At 41.1% G+C, this 25,812-nt stretch overlaps 1 protein-coding gene across 4 annotated transcripts in view; it reads left to right on the top strand.

Moving 5' to 3' along the window:
- Positions 1-25,812, top strand: part of SPAG9 (sperm associated antigen 9) — a 116,514-nt gene that overhangs the window by 2,659 nt on the left and 88,043 nt on the right. For all 4 annotated transcript variants that reach the window (XR_013229439.1, XM_077327984.1, XM_077327985.1 and 1 more), the window contains exons 2-3: positions 7,896-8,016; positions 20,463-20,533. Coding sequence is in view for 3 of the 4 variants with exons in the window: in XM_077327984.1 (XP_077184099.1) it covers positions 7,896-8,016; positions 20,463-20,533 (192 nt within the window). In the remaining variant the exon portion in view is untranslated. The remainder of the gene's footprint in view (positions 1-7,895; positions 8,017-20,462; positions 20,534-25,812) is intronic.

Raw genomic sequence — 25,812 nt, 5'->3', positions numbered from 1 at the left:
AGGATTATGCATTTTTTATTTATTTTGAAGCCCTTGAATCTGGTTTGAAATGCAGAGATGTTGAGCTGAGTGTGCAGTGAAAGGCAGATCTGGAGGAAAAAACATTTATAATACTGTTAAGTGTCAAACAAATAGCTAATGTTTGTCTTAGCAGAGTAAATACATCCACTTTTGGGACCATGGGGCTACTGTTGTGGATTTTAGAATCACAATAATTCATTGCTTCATTTTATTATTATTATTATTATTATTATTATTATTATTATTATTATTTTGATTTATTTCCCAAATGGCTTGTGGCAGGTTACAGTGTCTTAAAACCCCATTAAAACTCCCATTAAAAGACTTAAAAACCATCACAACATGGCGGCGCAATAGTAAGTTCCCCTTCCTACCCCCCTTCCTAAAAGGGGGGGTGGAGGAGAAGGAGGTCAACGGTGTTCAAGAAGAAGCCCGGGGGAGAGCAGTCGATGTACCACGGCAGCCCCAGCCTCAACCGTAGACCTGTCGGAAGAGCTCCGTCTTGCAGGCCCTGTGGAATGTTGAAAGGGCCCGCAGGGCCCGCAGCTCTCCTGGGAGCTCATTCCACCAGGGGAGGGGGGCAGGACCAAAAAGGCCCTGGCCCTGGTCGAGGCTAGGCGTGCTTCCCTAGGGCTGGGAATTACATTTTGGAGAAAGGCCCTTGGTACACATACTCTTACTATGGAATAGACTTAATATCTGGCATCTCCAAGACTAGTTTCAATTGAGTACCAGATTGAGGAAAGACCTTAGTCTTGAATCTTTGGAAAACTTGTGCCAGTCTGGATAGGTAATTCTGGGCTAGGTAGGTAAATGATCTAACTCCCAATAAGGAAGTCTCAGATGTTCATGCTGTATATTAATTATTTTTAGTTGAACCCTTGGATTTACCAAATCCAGAAGCTTTTATTGTATTACTAACTTTTCATATTGTGTGTGGGGATGTTAAGGTTAAAAAATCAATAATTTAATAATTGTGCCCAAGTATAGGCTACAGAAAAGATTTAACACTCCCCCTCCTGCAATCTCTGTTACCTATGGCATATGTGCCCTGAGCTGGATGGCTCAGGATCTTTTCAGATCTTGGCAGCTGAGAAGGATTAGCTCTGGTTAGTATCTGGATGGGAGACCACTGAGGAAATCCAGGGTTGCTGCCTAAAGATAAGCAATGGTAAACCATCTCTGTTTGTCTCTTGCCTTGAAAACCCTCTGGGGTTGGCTGCAATTTGATGGCACTTTCTACTACCACAGTGGGGCATGTGATAAGAAATTCCTTCAGATTTTTTTCTGATCTAGCTTGCTGTACCATAAATTTTAGGAAATAGAAGAATCTGATGATCTGGTAGTGGTTTACATGTGACCGTTAAATAACTTGTTTTGCAATGTGACTGTTATGAAAATAATCAAGGGGGTTTTGTAGTTAAGATGCCCCTTAAATAATGATGAGCAGAGAGCATTTGTGTGATCTATTGCTCCTGGGTGACTTTGGCCTGCAGGTATCTATGCTTCTGTGGCTATGATGGCTTACATTGTTTACTATACTTCTGAATCATTTTGTCACCTGCACCTTGCAGAGATCTATAGATACTTCCCCTTTTCTTCAAATGCTCCCAGAGATCCTGATTCTGGGCATTGCTGGCTGTATGATAGTTTATGGCACTCTCTGCTGTGTCCTGTTTTAAAATACCTTTGAAATTATGCACTTTGTATCCTATAGGGTTTTGATTAGATTGCTTACTGAGTTTTTTGAAACTCCTTGGTTGAATGCTGGTGTAAACATTAATTAACCTTTCTATTTGTGGAAAACACCAGCTAAGGGTGAGGAACAAGATGATTTTGCTGATTCCTATCCTTCAGATACACATCTCTACCTCAACTGCACCTCTCTCTACCATACTGTTTCTGGAGGTCTGCTAATCCCCCAGGATGTTTTTTACTGGCAGAGGTGGGAAAGCTCCCCTTCTGTGATTGCTGCTGTACTGTCACAGGATCAGGTCCTATCAGTCCTCTGTGTAAAGAATTCCCATTCCCCAGTTCTAACAGGGTGAGTATACATGGGAAAAGAGATGTAGAGAGACGGGTTACTAGGCTGTAGTGAGAGCTGCCTACTGTTGACAGTGACAGTATCTGAGTATTCCTCAACATTTATTTTTAAGTTACTAGTAAGTAAAACCAGACCATGTACTCTCCTTCAAACCAGCATTCAGTTGTCATAACATTATACTTGAACAGATTTAGATATCTGTGCTAAAAATATAGGTCAGAAATATTATGGAAGTCTCCAAGTGGTATATCTGCATTAAGCAACTCATTACTAATTTTTTGGTTGTGATTCATTCCTAACCTCCCCCCCCCCCAAAAAAAAAAAAAGAAAGAAAAAGGAAAAAAGATCACCTCTGCTTTTATAGAGTTAACTGGTGGAATAATTTTGTTAATAGCCTTGTCAGTTTATTTGAAGACAGGATTTGTATTTTAGAGTTCAAACAGCAGATTAAAAGGCATGTGGTGTTTTTTAGACTTGGGCTTTTTTGGCTTATGTTCTTACTTTGAAAGTTTGAGGCTTGCAGTTTTTATGAGGGAGCAAGGTTTTGTTAAACTCATTGGCTATCGAACTTATAACCAAGTACTGTTGGCTACTAGAAACTAAAAATTAAGGGAGAGAGGACAAAACCAGAAATTAAATGCTCTTTTGGAATTAAGAAATTACAGTTGAACATTCTAGAGTCACATGACATACTCCATCACAGGGAAACATAACTTAGTGGGGGGGGGGGGGGTTGTATTAACTGTAGCTGTGTATAGAGCCAAAATAGGTTGCCACTATACTAGCTTGCTCAGTTTAATAGACATAAGAGAATGAATAAGGGGCAGTGAAGGAAACAGGAAAGCAGTCTCCTCAGAGAACAGTGCTAGCAATTGTGTTTTCAGTAATGGCAATTTTAGACATCCCATAGCAGGGGTAGTCAAACTGCGGCCCTCCAGATGTCCATGGACTACAATTCCCAGGAGCCCCCTGCCAGCATCTGCTGGCAGGGGCTCCTGGGAATTGTAGTCCATGGACATCTGGAGGGCCGCAGTTTGACTACCCCTGCCCCATAGCTATCAAATCTTTGGGAGTTGCAATATCACAGTCTCAGTTGTTCAGGCATGATAGCTTTCTTCTCTACAATGTATCCATCACTTTATAGTTTACATTTGTAGAATTTCAGTTGTGCCTTTCATATTAGTAATTAATGTTTCCTAAATGCAGTATAGTATAACTTCAGATGAGTATACAGCAGAGGACCCAATCGTCTGGCATTTGGTGGCCACATTAGAGGAACAATACGGCTTAAGAGGGACACATCTTAATCAAAATGTAACAATTATTAACCTGTCAATTTAGAAAAATATTCAGAGATCAGTGAAGTAATGTTAACTTGAATGCAGTCCATTTGGAATAGAAGAAGAGTTGCTTCTTAGATGCCACTTTACTCTACCTTAAGGAATCTCAAAGTGGCTTACATTTTTCTTCCCTTTCCTCTCTCCACGACAGGGAGGTGAGAACAGCTCGGTCAGAACAGCTTTATCAGTGCTGTGGTGAGCCCAAGGTCACCCAGCTGGTTGCATGTGGGGGAGTGCAGAATCAAACCCGGCTCACCAGATTAGTAGTTAGGAGTGTGGACTCCTACACCAAGCTTTAAAAAAAAATCAAGCTACAAATGCCTCCCTAATCAGTGTGAGTTTTTTGTTAGCCAAAGCATTAATATCTAAGTCAAAGTTTGTGACACAGGCACCCTTAAAATGTCATGTATTCATCTATAAGTCATGACCTCCATCTGGATTTCACAACTTTCCTCTCAGAAAAAGGTGCTTCCCAGCTGTATGTGATGCCAAGACTGAAATGCCTGCAGCAAATTTCTTTGGGGTGATAAATATATTGGCTAGACCAGAATAGAAATCTAACAGACTATTTTCTATGTAAGTGTCTCTGAGATCACTGGTTTGCAAAACAATTGGTTCCATCTGAAAGAGTTGCTTTCATCTTCTAGTGCTACTTGATAACCAGTTTGGTGTAGTGGTTAAGAGCGGCAGGCTCTAATTTGGAGAACCGGGTTTGGTTCATCGCTCCCCCAGATGTAGCTAGCTGGGTTACCTGGGATTTGTCAGGGTTCTCTTAGAGCTATTCTCACAGAGCAGTTCTGTTGGAGCTCTCTCAGTCCCACCTATCTCACATGGTATAGAGAGATGAAGGGAAAGGTATTTGTAAACTGCTTTGGGATTCCATCAGGTAGTGAAAAGTGTGGTATAAAAACATAAGCTGTTCTACTTCAAATGGATTCTGAAACATTCTTATTTCCTTTCCATGCTTATGGCAATCAGTGCATCTGTTCTGGAATTCCATCTGCAATAGGTTCAGTATTTTGATGTGTCTGTTTTTCAGCACTGAATTGTAAATTCCTGTCCTTTCTGTCCACTTACGCATAAGAGGCTTGTAAAATTACCTTCACTAACTTGTTTCATAAAAATGTTTAGTTTTGCTCCAAAAGTTTTCAATTCAGAATACATGTCATGCACAGAATTTCCTTTCCCTTGCAACTTTAGATAAAATATGTTGTGTTTGTGGATCTACTGACGACCAAGCTTGAGATCTGAGGCAGGATCCAAGCAGATGTGTAATTGACAATGCACTGCTAGATCCTGTCTGCTGCATCCAACTGGTTTAAACCTCTGTCTAAGCCAGGGGTAGTCAAACTGCGGCCCTCCAGATGTCCATGGACTACAATTCCCAGGAGCCCCTGCCAGCGAACACTGGGAATTGTAGTCTATGGACATCTGGAGGGCCGCAGTTTGACTACCACTGGTCTAAGCAATTGTGCATGCTGGCACAAAGATCTGTTGTCTGCTTCATGTATATATGTTGCTTTTTCTGGGGGGATTCTCAGACTTGTTGTTGCTTACTACAATTGGCACTCATGCTGAGATTGCTATAAAAGAACTGTTCTTATGCCCAGTGTCCTGGCTTCCTTCCATGAACCCAGAGATATAACAAAATATGTTCACCGATTTCATGATGAAGACTGAAAAAATATTTGAGGAGTTTGCCTCTACTGAGCCACCTGACCTGCATAGTCATGTCCACAGTTCTCTTCAGAGCCAGATGTTCCAGGCATTGGAATAAAACTGAAGTTAGTCTTTATTGAAGAAAATCAAGAATTATCAAAAGGGGATCATATACAGGCAAACATTGTGAAAGACAGGTTTGCCCCGAGAAACCAGAACAATTATATCCTCATCCCCATGCTCCCCCTCAGTCTCCATATTTCAAGTGGGAATATCTTTTCTATTATAGCCTTAGTACCTGCTTTCATCTTCTAGTGTGCTACTAGAGTTGTTTGTATTCTAGCCGGGAACAGCCAGATAGACAGCACAACAAACGAATACTCTGCACTTCAGAGAGCTGGACAATAACTGAGCATACAGGGCAGGGAGGGGGACCCACCAGAAGTACAACTTAAGCCTGGGAGAAAATGATCAAATTGACAAGGACCAAGCATGGCATGAGACATGGATGGTGCAATATATCTCCATATTCTGCATTTCTGTCTGAGAAAATCTTGAAACTGATGAGTAGGACTGATGTAATTAAAGCTGGATATAGCAATATGTATACAGCAATATGCAAGCATCTTACTATGCAAGACTTGCTGATAGATGATGTAGTGAAATTGCATGGGAAGTATACCACTTAATTTAATAGATTCAAGTGGGTAGCTGCATTGGTCTGAAGTAGCCCAACGAAAATAGAGTCCAGTAGCACCTTTAAGAGAAAGAAAGATTTATTCAAGGTGTGAGCTTGCACTCGGAAGCTCACGGCTTGAATAAATGTTTGTTGCTCTTAAAGGTGTTATTGAACTCTATTTTTGTTGCATTTAATTTAATATACAGCTCTTCTCCTAGTTCAAGGTTTATCAACCAGGGCTTCATGAGATCCTGAGGTTTCTTGGTGGCCCAGGAAGGGCTTCTTGAATGGGTGGGAGTTAATTAATTTTTGATGTGTTTTTAAAATGTGTTAATTTATCTGGTGATATGAAGAACAGTGTGAGTCTGATGGGAAATGTCTTGAGAGTGATAGCAGCAAATAAGCAGGTTGGGGGGCTGCACATAGAGCTTGGGGGCAGCATGTGGTCCAGAGTTTAGGGATGCCTGGTATATGGTGTACTGTTTTTGGTGAAATAGTGCTAATTCTTACTGGACTGCTGTCTTTCAGTATCAAAGAATGAAGACTTTGAAGCAGTGCTGAATAGCTTCTTGCCCTGCCATGTAAATAATTCCCTGTAGTTTTAAAGCTTTCATGTGTTGCCCTATTTTGTAACCACCAGTTGACTTGATAAAGGCAATTTTGTACAGTGCAGTTTCCAGAAATAGGACAGCTTCTGAAAATAATTAGTGTCTTGCATATACATGAAGCTGTAGTGTAAGAATGGCTCAGACATGTGTCTTTCTGCTTGTTGATCCATCTTTTCTGTACAGAGTTCAGGTAACATCTAGTGGCCTTTTAAAATGGCTTTTTGTATCATGGGAAGCATTCTAGGAATCCTCATTCTTAGATAGATTCAGGTGGGTAGCTGATTTTGTCTGAAGCAGCAGAACAAGGTTTGAGTCCAGGGGCACTTAAGACCAACAAAGTTTTATTCAAGTTTTTGTGTGTATCTGGAGAAGTGTGCTTACATGCTAAAGCTTATACTGTGAATGAAACTTCATTCAAGGTGCCACTGTTCTTCATTTCTAAGAAGTGTGTTTTGTAAAATTGCCATTAGGGAGAGCATGCTCGGCTTTTACAATATATGGTGAAGCAACTCCAAAGAACCACATCTGCTTGTAGTATCAGTATTTCCCGTCTCAGTCTTATTGCAGAACTCCCCCCCCCCCCACTATTCCTGTTGGTTATGAGATACTTGGTAATGAGTGATGGTGCTGATGGGAAGGGGAAATTGCTCCCCTTGTGAACATATTTTGTTATATCTCTGGATTCATGGAAGGAAGCCAGGACACTGGGCATAAGAACTGTTCTTTTATAGCAAAGAACTGACATACCTTTCTATTCATGTGAAGGTGATACTGAATTGGTAATGTAATAATAATATTTTAATAAAACATTACATGTGGAATAAAAACTAGGTCAGTAATCATTAAAGTTACTTTGAAGACTTATGATGTGGCCAAGCCTGTTGCGTTCAGGAATACTAGATGCTAGATTGTGGGTGGGGTGGGGTGGAAGAACTCTACGGACAACCTTCCCCTCCCCCCAGGACCTGGAAAGGCTACAGGCAGCTGTTAGGGAACTCACCGGCAGGGGCAGCTCTCATGTGGCAGGGATTTGCAGCCTCCAAACCTTGGAGGAAAGTGGAAGGAGGAGGAGATGGTTAGGAGTGGGAGACAGAAGGTGATTGGTTGACCACTGGACAGACAGGCAAGCCAGTTGGAGGAGGAGGCACTTGGGTGTTAAGTGCTGAGCCATGAGACATACTCCTCCTCCAAGCCCTTACCAGAAATATATTATGTGGAACAGATAGTCTGAGTTACTAGCTAATGTACACATGAAAGAAAACAGGATTTATTTTGTCTGCCTGTATCCTACCATTTTAGTCCTAAGGGACCCTAAGATCTTACAACAATATAAGGCTAGAAGGAATACTTAATGGCTTAGTTTGTGTTGTCACCCATGTTGTGTGGTGATATAGAGGCACTGTTGGTCTGAGAGCTAATACTGAGACATTGCGTTGCTACGAAAATAAATGGTTCAATGAACATTTGAACCTTTCTATGAAGATAAAATGGATTTGTACACGTTCATGGGCCTATTTAACTGTTTTATCTTTTATACTCATCAGAAATTTATTGAGTTTGAAGATTCTCAAGAACAAGAAAAGAAAGAGCTGCAGATAAAAGTTGAAGCTTTAGAGTCACAAACTCGGCAACTTGAACTGAAAGCAAAAAACTACGCTGATCAAAGTAAGTAGGACTATATAAACAAGGCTCTAATTAGGACTTTTCTGTATGCGTTGCATGTATGTTTCACTCCTCTTTCTGTATAAAATAAATGGTTGTGCACCATGTATAACCGATATGTTTTACTCTTATGGTTAAAAGTATCTCAGATTTAGTTCTTATTTGGCAGTCACGAGAACCAAGCTGCGCAGCTAATCAGTCTTATGTGACTGTTTCCCCATTTGCCAAATTTGTTTTGTCTCATTCTGTTAGATGACACTGATAGCATCTTTCAGTAGTAACTAGAAATTTCCTGTAAGTACAACTGAAGGAAGATGTCCTGTGAAAGATCATTTAATTCAGAGGGGTGGAACTGGTTCATTACAAAAGCCTGATATGACCAAAAGGTAACTTTGTCAGGTTGGGCCGCAGTGTGCCATAAAATATAATGCCAGGTACCAGAGATACAAATTTTATAAATGACACAGACAAAACCAATTAACAATACTTTTAACTCAAAAGAAAAATATATTTTAATCATTAACATTTTTTCTGTATTTCCTTAAAGTATCTCCCTGAAAGTTTCTCTATTTGAACAAGCCTGTCTACTGACCAAAGTAGCTTCATACTTCTTTGGATGTTGACTGGTTTGGGGTTTTGATTGCTTTATTAAAACAGTGATATGAAGGTGTTTGCTACTTTAGATTGGTAATATTATCCCTCCCTTTCTTCAATGAAATCCAGCATAGTGACTTATCCCCTGGGACTTGCAAAATACAGCACACTGTTTGTGATTGTGTGCTTCATCCCTTCTCAGCAAGAATTCCTGGCAGTCTTAATCTTGGATAATACTTAATGCTAACCCTTCAACAGGCTTTGAAATCAGAGGTTAAAAGTACTTAAAAATCCTAATTAAATATGAATTTTGCTTGACCGTGAAAAATATTGTTGCTGAAGTATTAACAGAAAATGAAGGCTGGAGGATTGAGTGTATGAAAGAGAAAATGTCCAGATTACTGCTCCCCTGTGGCTCCCAAATTCCCCTGCTACCCTGGATCCCTCCACAGCCCCCAGGGGATGTAGTGCCTACTTTGGGAACTCCTAATTTAGCACATGATATTATGTTTTCTTGCAAAAATGGTTAGTGAAAGAGAAAACTGGGTGTTCGTATTGTGGTATATTTTTCCCTTAGAAAAATAATCATTTCAAGTTTTGTTTTGCCGTGATGTAAGCAGTACTTCCAGTTGGAGCTGCAGTAAAATTGTAAAGCAATTTTCATAAATGGTGTTTAGAGCTCTGCTGGCACAGTATATCTGAAATTAGTTCTGCAATAAATGACATGGCTAACCCATGTAAACATTATCTGCGTTTTTCATACCTGAGAAATCTATTTTGGTAAAGTGTATCTCAGGCCCTCCTCATTTCCCCCTTTGGATGTACCAGACAGCCGTTTTCGATGTAGGAATGGCAAGCCATGCATGCCCCCTGGAGATCTTTCTTTTTGAGTTCTAACAACACACTGAGAACCATACTAGCTAAATTTTAAAAACAAGTTTAAATAAATTATTTTTACTGTGGCATGTAAGATCAGGTCTTAGAAGGTAGCTGGTTCAGTACAACCATAACTCAAAAGGGATTCATTTGCGATCTGATCAATTGGAAGACAAATTGGATGGGCATCTGCAAGAAGCTTCTTGATTGGTTAATAACTTCTAGCTAGAGACTACCTGAACAGGGATTGGAAGGGGCTTGTAAGATCAACTTTCAGATTTACTTGTATAGACAAAGACCAGCATTGCATAAAGTTTGGATGTCTGATACTATGTTGAAAATAGCCATAGGTTTACGACTCTCTGTGGAACTGAAGTTAATCTCTGTGTACTGAAATCCTTTGTGTTGAAAAACAGTGAAAAAATCGTTGGGATTTCATGCTGGAAGGAGCTGTGATGACTGCTTTTAGGACTGCATCTCCTTGGTTCCACTTAGGCCATTATAGTTCCTGGTTCTGAGCTTTTGGATCCCTTGACTGATCAGTGCATTTTCTGGCTAGGGTGGAGAGAATTTGGAAGCTGGGTGGCTCCAGGTGGTGACAACTATGAGTGCCTACCATCTGAAAGAGAGAGAAGTTATATCCATCCTTTTCCATTGAGGTGGAGAGCCCCTGCCCTCTTCTATAAAACTGAAGTGGTTTCATTTCATGTTAGCAAGATGGGCAAGAGAAAGCTTCTGTTCTTACTTGTGATCAGTCCTGGATTACATTGGTGGATCCCTAGAAGTCCATGGACTCCTCTCTGAGAAACTCTGCATTACTCCAAAAGAATACATATGCTGATGTGGAGTTTGGGATCTTACCTGTATCTGTAAAGTACTGTGGGATGATAATTAAGAGAAAGACCTGCTTGAATGTTTTTAGGATAAGTAGTCTATAGCAGTGGTCCCCAACCTCCGGTCCGGAGACTGGTACCGGTCCGTGGATCAATCAGTACTGGGCTGCGGCTCGTCCTCCTTCCCTCGGGGGCTACATCAGGGGCTGTCCTGCCACTTTGCCGCCGGCTCAGCTTTGGTGCTGTCCGGTGGCCGCCATGGTTGGGGCTCATCCTCGGCGTGGCACTGCACAGCTGCTTCTGGCAGTGCCCCCCAGTGGGCGGTGGGAAGTCAGGGGTGCCGGCGGGAAAGCAAGTGGAGCAGAGGCTCAGGTGGCGGTGGCGACGTCCCTCGGCAAAAGACTACCCCTCCCCGGGCCTCAGTAAAATTGTCAAGCGTTGACCGGTCCCTGGTGATAAAAAGGTTGGGGACCACTGGTCTATAGCAAACTATTCTGAATTCCTTTGCAGTTGTCACTAAAAAAATTAAGTAAACTTAAACAGTGAGATGCCTTGAATATAGCAGAAATGTGATAGAAATCTAATATGGTTTATTTCTGTTCAGTTAGTTCTGTGCATTTTTATGCGTTAAATTTTTTTCCCTATAGTGTTGTAGTAACACAGGCTTGATCCACCTGATGCATGAGTTACCAAGGGTACCACATACCAAAATAGAACATCTCAGTTATGGTGATCCTGATTGTGAGCTTTTTAGGCGATTTGGAATTGGGGAAGAATGGGAAATTTATATAGCAATAATAGCAACAGGAAACAACAAGAATCGATCTGCAGCAGTCGGTGAGCCCCAGGAAAAGGTGGTATATAAGTATAATAAATAATAACAATAATAAATAAATACATAGAGACACTTGGCCTAATACTCTGGGACAGTGTTGATGTCTTTTTAGGACTGATTGTCAGTTCCCATTAAGGAAAAGAGTCTTCTTTGGTGTCTCAGCCATCCTACTTGTTTCTATTAATAAAGATATAACTCTGTTGACAGTAGGAGAATTTTTCCATGCTGTAGTAGTTAGGGAAATGTAGGCATGTGAATGCTTGTCAGACATTCTACCAAAGGCATGATCAACCTGTTGTAATAATGAAAAGCATTCCTTGAGTTCCAAAAAACAAATATTTTTCATGAAGAAAACACTGCCACATGCTAACACCTGAATTGTATAACTCTAGAACCTGCAATAAGTAGGTGTAAATATAGTAAAGTAATTAATATTTAAAGGCACAGAGGTGATGCTGCTTGGGTGGTTCTGGAGCATTTCCTATTCCAATCCAAGTGGAGGAAAGCTGGGACTGATTCTTTGCTCTGGAGAAGAAACTGAAAGAATACTACCAGGAATGAAAGTAACATTCAGCTGAAAATCTGAAGTGATATCCCCCTGAGGAAGCTTAACATGAAACGCATTGGGGACTCAAAAATACTTTGAAGCACCAGGAAGCACTCTAGTGGATCCCATGCTGTCCATGGCAAGCAGTGCCATAAAGTGCTTTGTGCTTGAATTAAATGTTATATAAAGGTATGGGTATCCCCTGTGCAAGCACCAAGTCATGTCTGACCCTTGGGGTGATGCCCTCTAGCGTTTTCATGGCAGACTCAGTATGGGGTGGTTTGCCAGTGCCTTCCCCAGTCATTACCGTTTACCCCCCCAGCAAGCTGGGTGCTCATTTTACCAACCTTGAGTCGGCTGTTGGGATTGAACTCCCAGCCTCATGGGCAGAGCTTTCAGACTGCATGTCTGCTGCCTTTACCACTCTGTGCCACAAGAGGCTCATCTAAATTGTATATAAGATGAGTTGTAACTGTACCATTACTAATGGTAATATTGACAGGCAGTACAAATAGATGACACAGGAACCCTAATGCTGCCTAATACAGGGACTGAAAGGAGGGGGTTTAAACAGGGAACTATTAATTTTTAAAAAATTGGCGGACATTGTGGGACCTTTAAAAAAAGGAGAAAGGGGATTGGCTACCTGGTTTGATTGACAGGCAGAAAGAGAGTCTCCTATAAACCGCCATTTCCAGCTGCGCTTGAAGAGGGTGAGAAGCGCGAAAAGGCAGCAGACTAAAAGGCAGTGAGATGTCAAGGTGAGGAATGGCCAGAGGTGCGATAATATTTAGTCCTATGCTGGCATAACACTATTTTTTGATGTGCAAAAATGCCCTCAGTCTAGAAAGGTGTGGATCTCTATCTACCTGCTTTACCAGAACTAGCAGCTTCTTCTCAAAGCATTATTCTACTTCCAAATGGGTGGGTGTGAGCTTTGCCAATGCTATTAAAATCCCAGAAAATGGAAACTCATATGCACATTTCCCAGCGAATGTGAAAGAGGACTAGGGGTTGCTTTTGTGTGAGGTGTCTACCCAGGATTGAAATGTTCAATGTCATCTAAATTGACATAAATGTAAAGCTAGGAAAAAAGTAGGCCAGCTGTATCAGGGATGTTTTTATCTATGCTATATTACCATTCCCTGCCATCCAAGATTTCCTTCCTCTCACCACTTCATTGGAAGCCTTATGTTCTCCCCTCTGTATTCCCAGTAAAGCTTTTATCTTTTCCCTGGAGCCAGAATGTGTGATGCCTCTTGTGCTTGGAACATTTTCATAACATGCACCTCTGTCTAAACAAGGAATGAAGGAAGTAGTGGAATGTGAGCCATTTCTCCTTTCCTAAGCCTTAGGAAGCTTCCAGATTGATACCAAACAACAAGTGAGTGGTTGTGGCTTCAGTGTCCTAAATTCAGTCCCTGGTGACTCCAATTAAACCACCTGGGATAGCGGTTGCTGGGGGAAGATCCTTCTCTACCTGAGACCTTGGAGAGCCACTGTCATTCATAATGGACAGTACCATTGTAGATGGACCATTGGACTCAGTGTAGGGTTATATCATGCGTTCTCTTTGGGCTATGTTTAAAAGATCCCTTATTGCATTTCTTGCCAACCCTCACATAAAAAGGAAAGGATAGACTTCATTGTATTCTTTTAATAGCTTGCTCTTTTACATTTCCTGAAGGTAATAAGAATGATAGGGTTCATATGGCCAAAGGCATCAACAAAAATACTGTCTGATTTTACTTGCTGTAAATGACTTTAACAGTAATGTATTTTCTGAAGCTTTCATCTTCACCCCTAATCTCAGATGACCCCACTGTTTTAGCCAATAGTTGATAAGTTGGGGGGAGGAAGTCCCTGAGACAATTTAGTGCATTCCATAAAAGATACAATTCATTTTATTTTTATTAGATTTCTATACTGCCCTCCCATATGGCTCAGTGTGGTTCACATACAACATTTCAGGGGTAATACATGGAACAGTCTGAACATATAAGACAGTAACAAAATAACACTTCAGCAACAATCTAGCAGTAGATCTAAATCAACAGAACTTCATTAGCTTTGGTCAGCGAGAACAACTACAACAGACAAACCCCCAAGGAGATCAGGCTGATTCATAATTGTTACATTCAGATTTGACTGTAGAGCAATAACATATTCCTATCTAAAGGCAGCCAAAATGAAGAAAAGATTCAATTACGTTTAATGATATGGAAATGTGTGGAATTTTATCTGTATCCACCCCAAGGTTCTTACGGAAGATAAGAGATGTCTAGATTGTTCCTTGGTTAGCCAAGGAAACCTTAAACTCTGGCCTACTTTGCCCTGGGCCAGGGTACTTTCATAAGAAAGTGTTTCTTTTCTTTCTGTTCTGGGTATGTTTTCATACTGATTTCTCTTATTTGCAACTAAAAGTCAAAACTGCAAGAGTTATACAAGGAAGGATAAATGTTGGGCCATGACTCAGTGGTAAGTGAAGTGGCTTTGCATGTAGAAGGTCCTAAGTTCAATTACTAGCATCTCTAGCTGAAAGGATCAAGTATTGGTGCTGAGGAAGACCTCAACCTTGAAACCCTGCTAGTCAGAGTAAGATAATATGGAATTTGAAGAAGAAGAGTTGGTACTTATATGCTGCTTTTCTTTACCTGAAAGATTCTCAGTGGCTTACAATCACCTTCCCTTTCTTCTCCCCACAACAGACACCTTTTGAGGTAGGTGAGGCTGAGAGAGCCCTGAGCTCGGTCAGAACAGCTTTATCAGTGCTGTGGTGAGCCCAAGGTCACCCAGCTGGTTGAATGTGAGGGAGTGCGGAATCACACCTGGCTCAGATTAGAAGTCGGTGCTCCTAACCCCTACACCAAGTTGGCTCTTCAGTCACTCTCAGGTGATTGAACACTGTTTGGAACTTCTGCATGTAAACAGCCATTTAATAAACATTCAGAAGAATCTGGGGTGTCTAATAGGGCAACTATATTATTTGGCTGCAGCAACTGGTATAGTATAGTGTGTTCAGATAAGTTGGGATGGCATTTGCTTTTGTCCATTCTGTTTCAGTATGGTTTACTCAGTGCACAAGTGGGTATTCTTTGTAGCAGCTCCTCAGATATGGAACTGCATCTGAAGAAATGATCAAATTTCTGACTTTTGAAAAGGCCTGTTAAGACAGGGCACTATGTATGTGAATCACAAGTATTATGAGATTCATGCAAGGGCAATATCATGATTATGGATAATAAAAGTATAACTAAGCTATTTTTGAGCCGTGTTTTTGAACTATTTTTGAGCATAACTGCTGTGAAAAGTAGAATGAAAATATATTAAACATTTGCGAGTCCCCCCCACCCTATTTTAGAGGAGTGAGTATTGTTGCTTCATGCTGTATACAGCAGGAACTCAATAATTAATTCTGCTTACCCTTTCCAAGTCTGCTTGTTATCAAACCAAGAGTCCACTAGATGGAGCAGAAGCTGTTTGTCAAAGGGCTCAGCATCTAGAAATAGTCGTGTTATACAATTGGAGACTACATGAAATGGAATAGAAAAACCCATCTGAAAGCAGTCTTTCCTACTTCCTGCCTTCATGTAACTAGTCAAGATTAAGGAGCATTTCTTGGATGTACATTAATGAGTTTGTTTATTTTATGATGGTGACTTGTGAATGAAATAAAAATATATGTTTGAGGAAGTTAAATGTCACATGATAAATAATGGGATGGATCCCAAAGGCTCCAAAAGGAGTCTGTATCTGAATGCAGCTTTTCTTGCTTTTAATTCCCAGCATCCTGGAAAATCTTCTCTGTGGGTTGCGAGAACCTTGTAGTCAAAGCGCAGCTCGATATGTGAAGAAGGGTAAATTTGGAAAATAGTCTTCTTTTTCCTCTCGCTGGAATAACAGGGAGGAAGAGGCAGCTTCACCTGATTGTTAGTTCTTACTGTTCCCCTTGTACTGTTGTGCACTTTATTTTAATATTCTTATTCCAGAATATTAATATTGTAAGGCTTTTAACTGTTTTTGTTATAGAATCATAGAGTTGGAAGTGACCACCAAGGTCATTTAGTCCAATCCCCTGCATAGTGCAGGAACTCACAACTACATGCCTACCCACGGTGACCTTAGTTTCATGCCCAAGTGAGCCCTCCATCAAGAATCTCCAGAATCCAGCCTGCCCTTGGAGGAAATTCACCTACCTGCAGCAGCAATTAGCAATTCCGTTGGTATGCAAGGAAGGTCCACAAGAGACAAACACTGGCACATCCCTTACTGCCCACCCACTCACAATTTGTCTAAGTTCATAAAATTGACATTTCTGTGATATTACTATCTAGCCTCTGCTTAAAAACTTTCAAAGAAGGAGAATTCAACCACCTCCAGAGGAAACCTGTTCCACTGAGGAACCACTCTGCAAGAACCTCTGAATGTATAGCTGAAAATTCTTTTGAATTAATTTCAACCCATTGGTTCTGGTGCAACAGAAGACAGCTCTGCTCTATCTTCTCTATATGACAACCCTTCAAGTATTTGAAGATGGTTATATCACCTCTTAGTTGCCGTCTCTCCAGGCTAAACTGACTAAGCTCGTCAATCTTTCCTCATATGATTTGGTCGCCAAACCTCTCACCATCTTTGTAGCCCTCCTCTGGACACACTCCAGTTTCTGTACATGTTTCTTCAGTTGTGGTGTTCAAAACTAACCAGAGCGGAGTAAAGGGTCAACATCATCTCGCATGATCTGGACACTATACTTTTAAATCCCATTTGCCTTTTTAGCTACTGAGTCACACTGCTGACTCATGTTCAGTGTATGGTCTACTAAGACCTCAGATCCTTTTCTTATGGACTATTGCCAAGACAAATCTCACCCATTCTATAGTGATACATTTGATTTTCCCCACCTAAATGCAGAACTTTTACATTTTTCACTATTGAAATTCATTTTACTCATTGTAGCCCAGTTTTCCAGCCTGTCAAGATCATCCTGATTCTGTCTTTTGATGTGTTTGATACCTCTCCCAGTTTAGTATCTGCAAATTTAATAAGCACCCCCTCTATTCCTTCATCCACATCATTGATAAATATTTTGAACAACATAGGGCCCAGGACAGATCCCTGAGGCATTCCACTAGTCACCCCTCTCCAAGAAAATGATGAACCATTTACAAGCACCCTTTGGGTGAGATCTGTCAACCAGTTCTTGATCCACCTAACAATAATTGGATCCATACTGCATTCTACCAACTTGCCAACAATAATATAATGGGGAATCTTATCAAAAGCCTTACTGAAATCAAAGTAAACAGTGTCCACAGCATTCCCATGATCTAGCAAGGTAGTAACTTTCTTTAAAAAAGAGATAAGGTTAGTCTGACATGACTTGTTCTTGAAAAAGCCATGCTGACGCATCGTAATTACAGCCATCCTCTCTGGCTGCTCTAGATGTAAATTGCTTGTTCTCCACTGTCCTGAGCCACATGGGAGGGCAGTGTATAAATTAAATAATGTCAGAGTGGTCTACATGTATGCTAAATATTAAATGGATATAGGCATTGCAAACTGGATCAAGCAGTTATTGTTTTAATGTACTAAAATAGCACTCAAGTCACTGCAAATACATGTTGTAAAATATGTAGTGGAAATGGTATAAAATTTAAAGCTGAAAGTTTGTGCTGTTCTCATGGTTATTATTTTAATTTTGTAAACCACCTGGTTGGTTGTGAATGCAACCTATATCTAAATATGCAAAACAACTCTGGCTCAGTCCTCAGTCTTTCTTAACTTCCTTGCTGTATGTACAGGCTAGTAAAGCTAAATTAATAGTAATTTATTGCATTGATTGTCTTAGCCACATGAGTTTCAATGGAAAAACTTTCCAGCGCTCTAAATAAAATGCTATCTGATTTAGCGCATTTATTTTGACTGTTTTGTACACAACAATTTAAAGGTACCCATGTTACAGTAATTTGTGTCCCAAGAGCGAGAAATACTTAAAATGAAATATTTAATTAGTACAAATCAAGTACAAAGCTTTATTATATTTATTCTTTATAGTGGAACTAGTAAAAGAGCCCATTGTATCCTAAATACAATGGGCGCTAGGAGGCAGTGGGAGAGTAAAAGATTACTTACCCGGCGCTGGGTTTGGTGTCTGGCGGCGAGTTTTAGCGGCGGCTTGATCGGCGGCGGCGGAGGCGGCTTTACAGTGTAGGCCGGCGGCCATTTTGAGCGGCGGGTTGATGGCGGCGGCGGCTTGATCGGCGGAGGCGGAAGCACTTAAGAGCGGAGGCGAGGGTAGATCGGCGGCAGCAGAGGCTTGAGGGCGGAGGCGGCTTTACCGCGGCGAGGCGGCTTTACCGAGGCTTGAGGGCGGAGGCGGCTTTTTGAGCGGCGGCTTGACGCGGCGAGAGGCGCTTCGCGCCTCTCGCCGCGCCAAGCCGCCGGGCAGGGAGCCCCTCCGACGCGCCTCTGACGCGTCAGCCCGCCAGCAAGGAAGCAACTGCGAGCCGCGCTTCGCGCGGCTCGCAGTTGCTTCCTTGTGAGTGGGGTGGGAATCGACCGAGCCAATCGGCAGGCGCTTCGCGCCTGCCGATTGGCTCGGCCGATGGTCCGTCAAGAGGAAGGGGCCAATCGGCATCCTTCCTCATCCCGGACCGAGCCCGCCCTAACTCCTCCTACACAGCCCTTACGGCTTTATTTAGTCCGTGGCGCCCGTGGCGCCACGGGCGGTGTAAAGATAATACTTGTAAAACCTTAAAGGCTATAGAGCAGTGGTTCCCAACCTTTTTATCACCGGGGACCAGTCAACGCTTTACAATTTTATTGAGGCCCGGCGGGGGGGGGGTAGTCTTTTGCCGAGGGACATTGCCACCACCTGAGCCCCTGCTCCACTTGCTTCCCCGCTGGTGCCCCTGACTTTCTGCCACCCGCTGGGAGGCGCTGCCAGCAGCAGCTGCGCAGTGCCATGTCGAGGGGGAGCCCCAGCCATGGCAGCCGCTGGTGACCACCAAAGGTGAGTAGGCGGCAGAGTAGCAGGGCAGCAGCCGGGGAGGTGGACGAGGAGGAGCCGCGGCCCGGTGCCAACTGATGCACAGACTGGTACCGGTCTCCGGACCGGGGGTTGGGGACCACTGCTATAGAGCTTATACTTTACTTGCAGAAGTGATCCTCTTCGTGTTGCTGTTTGAGAAACCACCTGTGGCTCTTCTGAGCACTGTTTCACTATTTGGTAACTGTGCTGTGTTCCAGGAAAGTGATCAAGAGTGCCCTCTGATGGAACATACATTTGCCAGGCAGTTCCCACTTTAAAACAGCCACCCCTGCAGGGACTGAAGGACCTTGTGATCCTTGTGCTAGGAATGGAAGTAAAAGATCATCTTATCCAGCACCCCACCACCCCCTGCACATTTATTTCATTGCTGAGAGGAAAGCAGTCTGGCCACAGAGGAGACAACAGAAGCCCTGCAGCTATGGTGGCCCTGCAGTAAAACAGCAAGATATCCATAGCAGGATGGTGGTGATGATGGTTTTACCCCCCCCCCCTTCCTCTTTGAACAGCTTGCTCTCTTCCAGGCAACTTGGCAGTTTCACTCACTTAAACTGCTATGCCTGATGTTGTGAGGGAACTTCATTTTTCCTCAAATATATAAGTGATGGCAAAATTTCAGCATTGGGGAGAGCCATTCCTATATACTTAGAATTAGTCCAGTAATTACAAATTGAATGTATGTTTTTGGAGGGGTGATTTACAGGATATACAGTAGTCATATGGCTCTTTTGGTTGATGGTAATTGTGAATGTGGTTCTTTGTGAACCACAGGGCAGGGGATGACTGATCTACATTACTTAAATTTAAGAAAAAAGAAAGACACTGAAAATGGCTGACATGCTCATTTTAGACCTGTTCATGGTATACTACAAATATAATTGTCCATTCAATGGAATTTAACTTTTCTCTGTGGTGGTCACTGGGTGCCTGTTTCAATGTTGCTCTGTTTAGCACCAGTCATTACTTGTTTGTTCTGTGCCAAGATTGTGCCGATGCTGTCTTTTCCACCATGTGAAAGAAGGTAGAACAATAAAAATTTTAGCTTTGATTTTGTTTGATCTGCACAACCAGTCATAACTTGGCTTCTTATTTGGATCATTATGTCCAGTGGTCCCCCAACCTGTTTATAAATCAGTAAAATAAAATACCTTCTAATTTTTAAGAATAATTGCCCTAAAAGTATTGTGATTTTCAAACGGCTATTCTTCCCTAATACTGTATTGGTAATAGCATCTGTTCATTGTTTGTTTTGTGAAACAATATGAAATGAAAACTTTTCTGTGGAAATGAAGCACTGGAGAACGTTCCATTCCATTCACCTCTATAGTACCCTTGTTAGAAGTGTATGTTGCTGAACAGGGAATAGTTGGGCATTTTTGAGGGATCAGGATGGGCGGGAGTCCATCAGCAGCTGCCTTTCTATTAGTGACAAAGATGGTGCATTCTTATCATGCAAGATGGATGCTTGGGCTTCCCTGTACTGTTGCAGTGTACTTTTAAGAGTATACTGAGACAGTTGGACAGCTTGGACTACTGCCTGGATGGCAGGGATTTGGGTAGATGAATTAGTGTTCAGTATAAAAGTGACACCAGATTCTGCTTGGAACAAAGAGGTGTTCACATGTTGTTGGAAGGTCAGAAATGGCTGTAAATGGACTCTGATTCTACTGCTGATGTCAACTCTGATTCTGAATAAACTAACTTTATATTTTTCAGTTAGCAGACTGGAGGAGAGGGAAGCAGAACTGAAAAAGGAATACAATGCTCTTCATTCAAGACATACAGAGGTAGGTAATGAAGACTGCAGCCTTGTCTGCAGTTATGCTCAAGGGGCAGCTTACTGCTTTCTGAATCAGGTTTTTTTTGGGGGAGTAGGTTGGTTTTTGGAAGTCTGTTGCACATTGTTCAGGACATTGTTAAGGGATGCATTTAGGGTGGAAAAGATTTTCTATTGGTTTTATTTTCATTTTATATTCATTTGCCCGGGTAATGATGGGAAAGATGATTTGCAAAACCAAAGTGAGAAGTGCTTAATTTCTGGTACCTATCTTGTTACTCAACATTAAAACTTTAAAACATTTAAAAAGAAGGATTGGAAATACAATGGATGGAATACAATCAATTAGTGTCAAGGTTAAGTTCAGATTTTGAAAAATTGGCAGATATTAATTCTCCCCTTACTGACTTTACTTTATTACTTAATAAACCACATTTGCAAGGTCAGATATATAAACTTCTTTTGAAATATGAAACTGAAACGGAACAAGTTAAAAACTGTATGATCAAATAGATTAGAGATGAGGCCAGGGCAGCTCTCATATGGGCAGGTATATGGTTGAGGCCAGGGCAGCTCTCCCACTAATCCATCGGAGGATCCCCTCCAATATTGAGATCTCTAACATCGATATCATTGTTAGATCTATTGCATTGGCGCCACCCTTTTTCTGAATATTATTCTCCCCACCAGGCTGAACTTGGGGGAAGTCGGGTAAATATGATTAGAATTGTGACCACCGCTGCTTATATGTTATATGTGACATGTTGTTTGACGTAAATTCGGGGTTTTATGGGGATTTTATTGTTTTTTAACTGTTTATGTTGTAAACCGCCCTGAGACCTATTTGGAGAAGGGCGGTCTAAAAATTAAATAATAATCATAATAATAATAATGACTGTTACTATGGAAAAATGGGAATGAGCTTGATCTACAATTCCTAAACAAATGAATAGTCAGATTTTAAGAGAAAATTGGTACAAGATGTTATATTACTCCTAAAGTTATTGCAAAAATGGCTTAATGGTATAATAATAAATGTTGGAAATGTAATAATACGGTTGGCTCTTTTTATCATATGTGGTGGAATTGTGAGAATGCGAAAAGTTATTGGGCCAAAATACACATTATATTATAGGAAATATTTAAGTTCCGATTCCCACTCAAACCGGCTTGCATGTTAAGTGTACATCCAGATGTTTTACTGAACACAGCCAGGATTTTCTTCTTCTATGCTACCACGGCTGCGAGGTTGGTTTGGGCGAAGAATTGGAAAGCGATGGAGACTCCATCTATTTCCCAATGGTTGGATAAAATTACAGAACTAGCAAAGATGGCTAGACTTACTAGTATGATTAACAAAAAGCCAGTGAAAAATACGATGAACAATGGAGCAATTTTATGGACTATCTCAAGAAAGGAAGTCAGGTGCATTAAACATTTTATATGGAATAGCATAGATAGAGTGAGGAGGACTTTCTATTTTATTTTTCTGTATTGTTCAATGATATCCTTAGTACTAATTTAGTTGTTAGCCCTTTTTTTCCCTTCTCTTTCGGTCAATATATTAATACTATAAATAAAATTAAAAATTTGAAAAAAAAAGATTTACAAAGTTACAGATAAATGATTAAGGACTGTGGCCCATAATACTGTGTATAGTTTGCTACAAATAAGAGCCTACTGTGTAATTTTGCATCATTTAATGTGCCATGTTAACTCTTATACTTTGCTTGAGTTCTTCTTCCTCTTCTTCCTCTTCCAGTTTGGTGTAGTGGTTAGGAGTGTGGACTTCTAATCTGGCATGCCAGGTTCGATTCTGCGCTCCCCCACATGCAGCCAGCTGGGGGGCCTTGGGCTCGCCACGGCACTGATAAAACTGTTCTGACCGAGCAGTGATATCAGGGCTCTCTCAGCCTCACCCACCCCACAGGGGTGTCTGTTGTGGGGAGAGGAATGGGAAGGCGACAGTAAGCCGCTTTGAGCCTCCTTCGGGTAGGGAAAGGCGGCATATAAGAACCAACTCTTCTTCTTCTTCTTCTTCCTCTTCCTCCTCTTCGATTTTTGGTTGACAATACAACCCTAATCCTATTGCATTCTTCACTAAATGTCCCATCCCGTTGATTGTATTGAATCACTATGTGTAATCTACCTTAAGTCCTAGTGGAAAGGTGAACTATAAATGTCAATACATAAATGGAGTTTCACTTCACACCAGTGGCACTCTTCAGCTTGAGGGTATGTTGAGAGATTGTTATTGAAAGCCTTGATAAATGTTTGTGACTTTCTTTGTCTGGTTATGGTAATTTCATACTGTTGGGCAAGATTGTTTCGTCTAATTCTTTGCTTGAAATAGTACAGCGACATTTAAGTATTCACATCAAACATTCTGTTTCAAGCTATCCAGAAAAGAGCTTAATAATGAGCAATCAGGCTTGTTAGGGCATGCTGAGATCTAATGAGGCATTTTTCTGCAGCATCTGAATTATATTTATGAATTAATGCCAATGTCAATATCCTTCAAAAAAAAATGCTGCCAGTATTTATGAACAGCATGTTTGTTGCAGTGAATGGATTGTTTGTATTAAGGTCATTGTGGTATGTACTTAGTACTTAAAGAAACCTTAGGCATAAAGATTTGTTAGGTTGTGAACAGGATGTAGCACAGAAGGGACAAGAAAAAGATAATTCATTGAAACGAACTTTTAATTTGATGTGAATTTTATATTTGAAAGTGTGTTGTGCAGAAGAGTTCATAATTTCTCCTTATTTCTCATACTTTTTATGTCTGCCGCTTACCCCCCCTCCCCACGTATACTGCTTTTTTGGAATGGCACTGTGTGTGTCTGTAACCTTGTTCAGACTTTGATGTAAAACTTTTTTGTGTTACAGATGGCACCATCATAACCATATGAAAAATTAAGTTGTCATTACCATTTGTTTAAACCAAAATATTCTCCTACAATAGTACTGTCACTATCATTGCTGCTTAAGTCATAATGTTAACTGTAACCAACCAAACATTTCTTCCTACTTTTTAAAAATTTTACCTCGAAGTAACTGATACTTTGTGTAGTCTGCTGACAAATCTTGAAAATATTTTGCAAGTAAGAATTGTTTATAAGCTGGGAAGAAGAGATGCAAGCTTAATGAAAGCTACGATTGCTTCTGGTTGTTTTTGTCTGTTTGTTACAGTCATTGATCCAAGAGGGTATGTACGTGGATGAAAGCATTCGTTAGTAACAAATAATCTTGATATTAACTGGATCCTTGTGAATTAATGATGGTATGCAGTGACCTTTGGAGCAGGGAATCTTCTCTATAGACAATTGTGTCATTGGTTGAAAGATTTCACAAGAGTATAAAGCAGTCTTCCTCGATTTTTTTACTGTTGAGAAACCCCTGAAACATTCTTCCGGCTTCAAGAAACCCCAGAAGTGCCACAATTGTGCAGAATATGGTTGAGAAGCATAGCTGTGTACGTGCCCTCCAGGAGGGGAGGGCAGGTTGACATGACCATTTATGAGCATATCACGTGATAAATTTATAACAAATTAAAAAATATTTTAAAATAATTAATCCTCCTAGAGCTGTCAAGAAACCTCAGTGTCACGAAATCCTGTAATATAAAGAAATGCAAGTCCTGCAATCATTGCAAGATGTTATGCCAGTAATACAGGGAGCGTAGCTAACGTTTCAATAGCTGACAATTTTGACACCTAGAAATGCTCTTTTAAAGAGATAATCCACAAGACAGAGCACTGAGGCTTTCCTCCAGTGTAAAGTCTAGAAGTCTAAAGGCTAGATTCAAACTAAATATTCCATTCATCCAAAAGCTCTTTCTATCAGTGGAACAGAATGCCCGCCACCCATCTCTTTGAAATGCTGCTCCTGGGGGACACTCCAGATCAGTATGTTGGTGGAAATTACTTCCATCTCTTCTGCTAACAGACCATTTAGTTATGAACTTCAATTCATAGGAAGGTTGGAAAGATTTCTTGAAGCTGCTCTATACTGAGTCAAAAAGTTGGTCCATATAATACTGTCCAACCTTTCTCAACGTTTTTTACCTTTGAGAAACCCCTGAAAAATTCTTCAGCCTTCGAGAAACCCCAGAAGTGGTGCAATTGTGCAGAATATAGTTGGGAAGCATAGCTGTGCACATGCCCTCCCTTTCTTCCCCCCTCCAGGCCCATCGTTCACCATTTTGAGAGGGGTGTGTGGGTTGACATGATCATATATGGTTGCCTTTCTCAACTGTTTTTACCATCAAGAAACCCGTGAAACATTCTTCAGGTTTCAAGAAACTCCCGAAGGGGCAGAATCATTGTTGGGAAACATAGCTGTGTACACCCACCTGGGGCCCCTCCACTCCGCTTTCCATCCCTTCCAGGCCCATCATTGGCCATTTTGGGAGCGGTGGGTGGTCAACATGATCATATATAGTCATATCACCAAATAAATGTTTAACACATTACAAAAAATTAATTAATTCCCACTGATTTTGGAAACCCTCCTAGGATCATCAAGAAACCCCTGAGTTTCATGAAACTGGTGGTGAAAGCCTGGTCTAGTCTGACAGGCAAGATTTCTTTAGAGCCTCGGGCAGAAGTATTTCATATTGCCTGCTACCTGATTCTTTTAACTGAAGATGTCCGGAACTGAAACCTAAGCCTTTTGGCATGCAAAGCAGGTGCTCTGCCCTTCTATATTACCAGAAATTGCCTCCTTGCGTGATTCTAGCTGTTGGTAGAAATCTTTCACATCAGAGTAGGGAGAGACTGCTGCTGATATTCCCTCAAGTGATATTCTCTGTTTTTTAAGTCTACATACCTTGAAAGCAACTTTTAGAGGGACTACAGAGTGAGAAAGCCATTCTGTGAATTTGTTTGTTCATAGTTCATTGGCTTCAGACATTAACTACAAAACACGCAAGGCATCTATCCAAGTGATACTGGTACAAGCCATGCAGAGCGACAGTGCTGAACAGATTTTACATAATGCTGGTACAAGTTTTGGTTATTGTTTGACCAAAAAGCAGGTCATAAAAGGAATGAATAAACTCACCTTTTGCTTTGTCAATCTTTCCAGCTTGCCTCTAGAAACAAAGTCATACCTACCGTTATAGTTGAGTTCTTGAGAACCTGTTGAAGGTGTGTGGAGGAAACTCAGAGGGAGATGGGGAAACTTACTCAAGGGTTTCAGCACACTGAAAGAGTTGTTTTGTCACCCTCCCCTATGTGCAGTTCCTTTCTAACTCACCCCTCATATGTTTATTTTATTTAGCTTTGG

The sequence above is a fragment of the Paroedura picta genome, chromosome 3 (assembly GCF_049243985.1).
Source record: "Paroedura picta isolate Pp20150507F chromosome 3, Ppicta_v3.0, whole genome shotgun sequence".
Classification (NCBI taxonomy): Eukaryota; Metazoa; Chordata; class Lepidosauria; order Squamata; family Gekkonidae; genus Paroedura; species Paroedura picta.
The sequence above is the reverse complement of the archived record's forward strand: the minus strand, read 5'-3'. Positions and strand labels throughout refer to the sequence as shown.